The sequence below is a fragment of the Phragmites australis genome, chromosome 18 (genome assembly GCF_958298935.1).
Source record: "Phragmites australis chromosome 18, lpPhrAust1.1, whole genome shotgun sequence".
In the NCBI taxonomy this organism is placed as follows: domain Eukaryota; kingdom Viridiplantae; phylum Streptophyta; class Magnoliopsida; order Poales; family Poaceae; genus Phragmites; species Phragmites australis.
This window is the reverse complement of record NC_084938.1, coordinates 9,194,892-9,204,956: the sequence shown is the minus strand read 5'-3', so window position 1 is coordinate 9,204,956 and position 10,065 is coordinate 9,194,892. Positions and strand designations below refer to the sequence as shown.

General features: G+C 43.7%; 2 protein-coding genes across 2 annotated transcripts; both read right to left on the bottom strand.

Annotated features, from left to right (window-relative positions):
* Positions 1-324: 324 nt before the first annotated feature.
* LOC133898526 (uncharacterized) lies at positions 325-911 on the bottom strand (the record flags this gene model as incomplete). The annotated part of the gene is made up of 2 exons (XM_062339244.1): positions 325-669; positions 753-911. Coding segments are annotated over 2 exons (504 nt in total), but the record flags the coding sequence as incomplete, so codon positions are not given.
* Positions 912-2,956: 2,045 nt separating this feature from the next.
* Positions 2,957-6,778, bottom strand: LOC133898807 (transmembrane 9 superfamily member 8-like). Its single transcript, XM_062339555.1, has 7 exons — positions 6,546-6,778; positions 5,495-5,659; positions 5,300-5,409; positions 5,105-5,213; positions 4,896-5,008; positions 4,638-4,791; positions 2,957-4,490 (listed from the first exon to the last, which is right to left on the bottom strand). The coding sequence occupies exons 1-7, from the start codon at positions 6,654-6,656 to the stop codon at positions 3,333-3,335; spliced, it is 1,920 nt and encodes a 639-aa protein (XP_062195539.1). The 5' UTR covers positions 6,657-6,778; the 3' UTR covers positions 2,957-3,332.
* Positions 6,779-10,065: the final 3,287 nt, after the last annotated feature.

Genomic DNA, 10,065 nt, shown 5'->3' with positions numbered 1-10,065 from the left:
CAAGAACCACCAAGATAGAAGTTGACACCAAGAAGGTCAAGACCTCTTCCACGTCTCCTTATGTAGCCTGAGAAGTGATTCAATTCAACTTGTGGGACCTATGTCACATATTGTCATGTTATGCACTGGTTGTGGAACCTTTCTGCTAATGCTAGACTATTTGAGGTTACCAGTTTTGATTTTTTTTCATTATCAATTGCTTCAATTAACCACTATAGTCCTCATGAAACAAATTGAGACTTTCAGATTTTAGAGCATAACAATGAAGGGTACTACAATGAACTGAAAATTATTTTATGAGTTAGGATTACAACTATAGTGCCATTACATCCACCAGAACATCACAAATCCTAGCACAACAACACATCCTGCAACAACATAGCCAAACCACTTTCTTTTATTCTCCAGTTTCTTAGTCCTAACACTCAGCTCAACAATAAGAGCATCTTTAGCTTCTAATTGTTCTCTAACACCACATAACTCAGCACCATGCACACGGCCCATCTCTTCAAACTTTGACCTTCCTTCACTGATTGTCGCTATCAGCTCGTGCTCCTCCTTCTCCTTCCTCAAAGACCACACCATGTCGCATAGATCTACCAAAACTTGCTTCACAAATGGAGTCGTTGTTGCATCTTCATACCACTTCCAGAAGCTACAACCCCCATTCTAAACAAATCAGCACACATTCATCCTCTAATCGAAACCAAGACTTGGAAAAAAAAACAAATCAATTTTCGTACTTAACTTACCCTGGCCATCATACATTTCACGTATCTTCTCCCAGGGTTGTCATCACTCCACGAAATCCACCGCGCCGCCTTCCTAGCGCAGTCACAAAAGACTGGCAGTGAGTACTCCAAAGCCCCCTTGTGGTACGGTATCGATGAGCATGCGGGAGCCCCTTCCAATCAGAACCGTGACGAAGCCAACCTGTTCGACGAGCCATTAGACTATGATGACATTGTCCACATCGGCACCGGCTACACAAAGCTAGGGTTTTGAAGGAGAGAAAGGGGAAAGTGAGTGAGAGAGAGAGAGAGAGAGAGAGAGATGAGTCTGCTGGGGTTTATGTTTGGGCCAGCTGATGTGGATGGGTATACACACGGGGCGTATGACTTTGGTCAAAACCGGTTTGAACAAAGGGCAGGGGGGTCATTTAATAACCAGCAAAATTGTTCAAGACATATCTATACATACGATTTTCATGTTTGCAATCTAATAGTTAAATGATAATGATAGTAAAAAAAAGCTTCAAAAGTTCGATTACATGTATGTCCAAATGTTGTGTTTCCATGACGAGTGAGTAGTGAGTAATCACGCTCGAGCTCGAGTTACACTGCATTGAGGTAGAAGGCAACAGAAAGGATGAAGTAGCATCACAAAATAAACCGGGAGAACACGACGTTGCACATGGGACACAAGCATTCGTGCAGTAGTGTACGCCATCCTACGCACGAAGCAGAACCTGAACTCATGTATGTTCGTGCTCATCTCTTAGATGTATTGAAGAATTGGTCCTCGAGGCAGTTGGTTCTAAAGGCGATCATTCGGTCACTCGATCCAGATACGAGCAGACGTTGTCAATCAATGGCCATACCTAGGGTTTCATTTCTCACCGATGTTTGCTGGAAACCGGGTTTGCCTGTCCGTACAGGTAAAAATCCGAGCAGTCAATAAATTTGTTATACTAGCTGTAGTCCAGTGATCAAGATGCAAAGGAAGGAAACACGTTGATCATCAAAACTATTTCAGATGATGCATAGATTGTTTGAACAAATAATGCAATAGGCTATGGAACATGCTCCAGACGCCCATCACCTGTAATCCACCCTACGTTATAACTCGTAATATCTGCTGAAGTAATTTACACTGCAATTATACAGTTGTAGTGTGTACTCAGAAAACCAAGTCTTATTTCGTGGTTAACGCTAACCCAAATAAAAGGTTTCATGATATGGAGTCGAAATTCACATATGGAACTATAGGATAGTAATATGAATGCCAAAATCAAATTAACGTGGAATGCTGGCGTTAATCTTGTTGAACAACTTCTTTGTGCCGTTGTTGATATGAAGGTTCAACGTTTCAGATAGGGTAACAGACAGCACAGCAAAAAGAGAAAAAGCAGGGAAAAAAGAGCTTGTAGTAGCAGTTTTACATGTCTTTGTTCCGGGTGAACAAAGTAGCATATGATAAATGTGGGGGGAAAGTCCACTTCTAGTGCCTTAACTTTCCTCGGAGTTAAAATTTCATTTTAAATAAGTTCATAATACCGTATATCTTACACCCCTTAATAGTTTTCTTCCTATGCAATGATCTGATATCAGCTTCTCAGCTAGTACTGCCGCCTATGTGTAAATAGACACCCAAAATTTTCCCTAGCCACAAACATTGGGGCCTGATGCCAGGTGGAGAATGGTGTGGCAGAGTCGTTGATATGGCATAACACTTTCAAACCAGCCTAGGGGCATGATCTAAATTAATTTAGCATTTGAGGGATGTAAAACAAAGGGAGAAATGCCTCAACAATCCCCTGAAAACTCAAGGAATTACAATCGATGGATAGGGTGTAGGATAATGCACATAAATGGAACATGTAAAGGAAATAAAACTTTCTAAATACAGTTGTTATCATGCTAAATATGTTATGCGGAACTAGAAATGTTAATGAAACAAGGATCAAAGCGATGGTGTGCAGGGTGTGTAGTCAGGGGCTCATCATGACCCAAGCATAATCGTACACTAGTTCAGTAAAAACACACGCGCGCGCACACACGAAAGGAAATGAATGCTGATATGAAAAACTGATGGTAACCACTACAGTCAGACAGAACGTTGTTAGAAAAACAGCAAGTCTAATTGATATCATTCCCCTGAAGACTACAGTTTTCCTGATCGACAGCACAGCACAGCACACGCAAAATGCAATTTTCTGAACCATGGAAGACGAACATTGTAACCGCAATGGTATCATTAATGGAACTATTTAAGTCTCCATGTACGTTAACAAGTACAGAAGCTATGACAAGAACAAGACATGAGATTACTCAGGATCTGTATACAATTCGCTCTGCAACGAGCGCTTGATAAGCATATCCTCGTGGTCCAAAGGCCAAGTCCAAAATAGAAAACAGGAGAAAAAAAAATCACTGAGCTAGCTATAATACCTGAATCATACGATAACAATCACCACTTCATCATAACTACCAGCTTTGAAAACTCAAAACTGAGGCCACATGCTGCTAAACTTAGAGCACCTGCAGAATTCGTTGTTTGCAGAATACGTCGTTTGTCGTGGTAACAAAGAATTAGGCAAAAGAGCACCCTCTTTACTCAATCTTGACAGACGAGTAAATCAGCCTTGTGAACAGGAAGCATGCGTAGAATCCAATCGTGCCAGTCAAGGCAAAGAAGGCATACGAGGCAATAAGCATGTAGCCAAAGTACAGTACCGCTGAGACAAACTTGGTGATCTCCAGCTTTGTGAAGAAGTAGAAGGTCGCATACAAGAAGAGGTAGAGGGCAGAAGAACCCGATGTCAAATATGACCTCCACCACCACAGGTAATCCTCGCTGCACAGTTGGAAGTAGCAGAGCACAATCGATATCTCAGCACATGTGACGATTAGGATCAGGAAGACGAGGAAGAGGAACCCAAAGATGTAGTAGAATTGGTGCAGCCAGATGGAGGTAAGGATAAAGAAGAGCTCAATGAACACAGCTCCAAATGGAAGGATCCCTCCGATCAGAATCGAGAAGATTGGGTTCATGTACCAGGCCTGCTGAGGTATCTGCCTTGGTATCTTGTTTGTCTTGACAGGATCTTCAATGGCAGGTTTCTTGAAGCCAAGGAAACTTCCAACAAAAACCAAGGGCACTGAAATACCGAACCAAAGGAGGACAAGGGCAAACATTGTGGTGAATGGAACAGCACCAGATGACTTCTGCCCCCAGATAAGAGCATTCAAGAAGAAGAAAATAGCAAACGCGCTGCCAGGGAAAGTGAAGGCTGTCCTCAAAGCAATGCTCTTCCATTCTGAGCCCTTAAACAACTTGTAGAGACGTGAAGAAGAGTAGCCAGCAAGTAGTCCCATGAATACCCAAAGCAGGAGCATAGCTGTCATGAGTCCACCCCTGTTTGATGGAGAAAGAAATCCAAGAACTGCAAATACCATAGTGACAAGCAGCATGCCAAAAAACTGGACACCAGTGCCAACATATACACAGAGCCAGTCCGAGTTTGATGGAGGCCTGAAAACATCACCGTGGACAAGCTTCCAACCAGTCTCTTCTTGGGCTTCTTCTTGAGTCTCAAGCTGGTTATACTTGGAAATATCCCGGTAAAGGGTACGAAGCATGATCATTGCAACCATTCCAGAAAGGAAGAGAACAATCATGAGAGAATTCACAATGGAGAACCAGTGGATTTGATCATCTGTCATCAGTAGATAGCTGTCCCACCGAGATGCCCACTTGATATCACTCTCCTGCAAATAGAAAGAGTAGTTCAGAAATGAACAAATAGTAATACATGATATTGACGCTCTACTTAGTGCACAGTAAGTAGGAGTACAGCTACTCGAATCATTTATTTAGAGTACGAGCATCTCAGCAATTAGCGACTGTATTCTGACCTTGAATTCCACATCGTAAGTAAATATTATATCCTTGCCAACTTCAACCTCCTGAGGAGAATCAGATGATGTAATTACATGCTGTGCATGAGGATCACAAGTGGTCAGGCGGGTCTTCTTATCGTTCCATTGTCCTTCATATTCATGCTTAACACTGCAGGACATGTCATTTTTGTAGTTAAATATACTTGCTGGGAGGATGCCATCATTCAAATACTTCAAAACGTAGTTGTTTAGAACACCATAAGTTGAATGTACCTGTATGGCTTCACTTCAAAGGCCACAATCCTAGAAGCATCCCTTTGTTCATCCCTGTGATATTTCACCGTAAAGGACAAATGGTTGTGGATGAAGTATTTTTCATCCTTGCTCTGCCAAATAAATGGAAAATGATAAAGTGCATGGGATAAGAAATTTATATTTATAAAACATTTGATCAATGAGTCGTAGTTAGTTAGGTACTTTACCCCTGAATATTTTCCTTTGGCTCCGACATGGAATCCATGTTGATAGAAATAAGCATCTTCTTGATCAACTCTTTGAATAGGTACGACTAGCGGTAGGTTGTCAAGAATCCTGTTGATTTAACGAATTAATGTTTACAACAATTGACAGGCATGAATAAACTGGTAGGCAATCAAGAAGCTAAATTATTGGCATACATGTTCACACGGTACTCGTCTTCAATCTTTTCCTTGAGAAGCTTTGCTTCTTTCTCTCCAACGGAAATCTTGCAGACTATTTGACACATCTGAGGTTCCCTCATTTCAAACTGGAGAACACATGTGAAAATGTTAACTAACGCCTATGGTGTCAAGCACTGATCCAATAAATCAATGCGGAGTGAAAGAACAAACCGTATATGGAGAGTTCTCTATGCGATCACCACGAAGAACTTCACCAAGATTTTCAGCACTGTCAACAATGGTATCCGGCTTGCAGAATGGGAGTGAATAGAAGGAGTAGGGAAGCTGTGTCTTGATTGACGTCAGTTTGTTGACTTTCACGGGAAGCGAATCTTTCTGCACACATAGATCAGACGTAATAATTAGAAATGACAAGTGGTAAGCTCGTAGTCCTCGCCACCTAAAATGTAAGGTAATTTATTAGTGAGCTGTGTGTGTTTCCAAGTGTACATTTAGAAAAATCAAAACACCCCCTACGATAAACATATCAATTAAAGAGAAATATTGATAACACATAAGCCAAATTTCAAACATATGCAGAAAGATACAAAGGAAGAACCGAAGAACATAAAATATAACTAGATATATGTACCAGATAAAGACTACACAAACGGCACAATGATAACGTTTTTTCATTCTTTTTTCTGCTGCTATTGTTGTGATCTCTGGTGCCAAAAACTAGGTTTCTCATACCTACTGAGATTTAAAGCCTACACTACAATGAACCAAAACTGTATTGCTAAACCAAACTTTCATAACTAATCAATACCGAAAACTACGACTACTGAACATATAATTCTAAATCCAATAAGCCCCTATTGCGATGCCAATACCCAAAGCTCCTCAGCGCACACGCCGGGTCTTCCGCGGTGGTGCCCACATCTCCATCGCCACCAAATCTCGTCACCCTCGACATCACGCATCTGTAGTGAGAAGCTCACGCGGAGATCGTGAAAGGAAAGACATGCTTTCTGTGCGGCTCACAGGGTCCGAACATTTCCTACGCCATTCGCGTGGGAGCCGTATCCAATCCGAAACCCGAGCAGCCAGATCTCGCGTCGGCCGGCCCACGCGCTCGCAGATCTGGTGACGCCGGCGCCAGATCCGAAGCGAGTACGATCCCAGAGCGGCACTATACAGCGCGCGCGAGCGAGGGAGATCTCGAGCGAGCGAGGAGGGGGAGACGGCGAGGAAGCGACGCGGGGGGGCGAGGCGGACGGACCTTCTCGAAGTCGTTGGGCGCGACGCCGGGGAGGTAGAACCCGGCGGCCGGCGGCGCGAGCGCGGCGAGGCAGAGGGCGACGGCCAGCGCTGCCGTCACCTGGATCGCCATTGGGGCGGAGGCGGAGGTGGCGACGCTCGGGCAAGAGACTGAAGAAGGGACGAATGAGATGGCGCTTTTCCGTTGCGTTGCGACGAGACGAGGTAGTGGTTTAATGGAGGTGCGCGTCCGAGATGCTTCCACCGAGCCCTTTTCTCCCACCGACAGATGGGACCCAAATGGCTTCTGTGCCACGCGTGGTCCCGCCTGTCAGTGTCAAATAAATGAGAAACGCTTCGCTGACATGCGGGCCCTATGTCAGTGGCACGTCGGGCCCACCTGCCAGTGAAGGGCTACCAAATTTTCGGTGGGTGTAGGCAGGGCGGGCTGGGAAGGGCACCCGAAGACCGACGGTAACGTTTCAACCACGCTGGGAGAAGGGAAGCTTTGCGTGCGTTCGTGCCAAGCGAGTCGGGCATGTGGGCCCGTGCGCCCCAGCAGGTCAAGGTTGGCCCACGGAAAAGTCAGTTTGGTGCGCCCTTCGTTGCGGTCGTGGTGGTTGGGGCGGGGGGGAGCGCGCACGAGCCGGCCGACATGGGGGACCCGAGGTCCTGCCGGCCCACGTGTCGGTCAGACTTAAGCGTAGTGATTCCGTAGGAAGTGGACGTGCGAGGGGATCTGTCGGTGGGATCTGGCGCCGCTCCACTGCGTTGGGCGATGGGGGCGCTGTATGACAGGTGGGGCCAGGTTCTCTTGTGCTACTACTGCGGGCCCGAGGTGGCAGTAAAAATTACCTGTCAGAGACTAGACAGAGCAGGCTGCTGCTGCTGCAGCAACTCCAACCATCTCCCGATGCATTGACTTGGATTCTCAAGTTGATTCCCGGTTACCATAGTACTAGTACTAGAACAAGTACGGTTCAAGATACGAACAACTTGCCAGATACTCCGAAGCATTATTTCTTTCTGTCACTCCTGCATTGTTTTTGCTTTCCTATTCGTGGGTTGGTGGGTTTTTTAAACTCGAGTAGCATTAGATTATCTTCAGTAGATAATTTAAAATTTTATCCTCTATAATACTATTACAGCATCCCTTAATATTTATTATAATATCTCTTATTTTTTATCTCTAACAGCTATCCTATTTCCTATCTTCTACTACTTTTCTCCTCCCTCCGGACCCACAATCAGCCTATATAAACAGTACTGCTACAGTGTTACGTCTGATACAGTAATTCGGGAAATTTAGAATAACAGATTCTCTCCGCAACACTATAGCAGCATGTAGTACTGGATAGAGACTCTGTTGGAGAGAAATTTCGAGTACTACGGTACTTTGCAGGGATACTGTAGCACTAGATAGAGACTCTACTAGAGATACCCTTAGGTCAATTGTCATCAGTGTAGCATTAGTTTTTTAAACATTATTTTTGCAAGACTTTTTTAAGCAGATTTTTTCTTTTTGTGAAGAAGGTGACAACAAGAAGTTTAAAGAAGATAGGGTACATTATGCCGATTTGAACCAGTACAACACTAGAAAATTTAAAGTTCAATCCAAATTTGTAGTAATATTGAGGATTTGAATCTGAAGCCCAACTCTCGGAAAAGCCTCTTATTTATGGGAGGTTGTGCTTCACCAATGGAAAAATCTAGCCGATGTCGTGAAATTTCTAGAAGCACGTCGGCAAGCACGATGAATCCGCATCCCCACGAGGCCAAACGAACGTGATGCACGATTTGGTATGATCACTTGACGATGCACACACATAAAATGCACGGAGCATTGTGGCTCTATGTCATTTTTAAATTGACACAACATAGAGTAGTACGTTGTGCATTGGTCGATGTCGGCACCTCGCTATTCTATCTTTTTGGAATTTATTCAAACATGGGCAGCTTCTGCTTCCATTGGCCTTAAGTTGGGTACTCGGTTTGTGAGAAACAAAGACCTTGAACAGAGTGGGACAATGTTTGTGTCATGGGAACTAGTTGAATGTGCGGTATAGTTGTGCAACTAGATTTTGAAAAAAAACAGAGAGAAAACAATTGTGTTCTTTATGTATGCAACTTGCGTGTATGCCATCGCTAGTTAAAAAGTATTTGAACACAGCAACAAGACACAAATCTTGCGCCAAATATACACCTTTCATTGGGTTAGCCTATGCTACAATGTTTACTATCTACACACTATATGTTGGAAAAGGAGCACATAGCCCATGCCGCTTTAGTTCATAGAATTTTCGTACATATTTTCCTAGCTTTAAGGTTTTCCCCTATTTCATTGAAAGCTTTTTTGGATGTGAACAGTGGTAGAGGGCCATGGTGACGCTAGCGTCGATATGGAGGGGTCGAGACGGGCCTTATTTTTCTGTCGAAATTGGAGTGTTTGTAGTGGTCCTAGTGGTTATCATGCATTCTAGACGCCTCCAACTAAACCTCTACACTAGTAGTAAATGGTACTTTTTATGATGATTGTCTAACATTAAAATGCATATTAGAATTTATTTTTCAAAACTTTTTGAAAAAATTGTTTGAAAAGTCCTAAAATACTTGGAATTTTAGCCTCAAGTTTATGGGTGACCTCCCGTAAATTTTATATATGGGTAAAGTAGGTCATGGCCCACCCTCGGTAATCTCAATATCTTCGGTAGCCTCATTTTTTTTGGAGGGAAAGCCTTCATGGTAAGGTTTATTATCTTTAAATGATAGTTACATTGTTTACCAAAATATGAATCAAAAAGTTCAGTGGTTCCGCAAGCCACACATTTGGCTGGGACACACCACAACACTTAGCTAATTCGTAAGCTACCATATTCCCTTCCCTAGGGCAGAATTCAAAAGAAATCCTATCAAAACCTCCTGCAGTAATATAGCAATCTTCATATATTGGCACAACAACAGTGGCCAAGAAACCACTCGCCTGCATAGTATTAATCACCTCCAAACAATCTAACTGAACAATCAGCTTATTGCATCCTACTCTGATGGCCAAGTCCAAGCCATCCCGTAGTGCCAGAGCCTCTGCAGTCATCACATCATAGATATGCCTAATCTTTCGGTTTGATGCTGCAATGAAGGTTCCATGATCGTCTCTTATTAAAGCTCCAGTTCCCCTTGAGAAACTCTCTGCATCAAAGCTAGCATCAGTGTTCAATTTGACCCAGCCAGCTGGTGGTTTAGACCATGCATTTTCTTTTTTCATTATCGATTGTTGCGTAGCCTGCCAGCAGTTTGTCATCAAGATACGGATAGCCATCGCCGTCTGCTATGGTGACTGAATCTGCTCTCCATGGACCACCTATCTCCGCTCCCATCAGCTGTACCAGATGGCCACAAGGATCAGCTCCTAAACTCCAACCTTATCAAGAAGTGGCGTTGCACGCTGGGCGTCACATATAATGTGTTCCAATGCAACAGAACCCGCACGGTCCATATCTCGCGCCTACTCGATGAGGTCCAATACTCCCAACTCTTCCCAGATT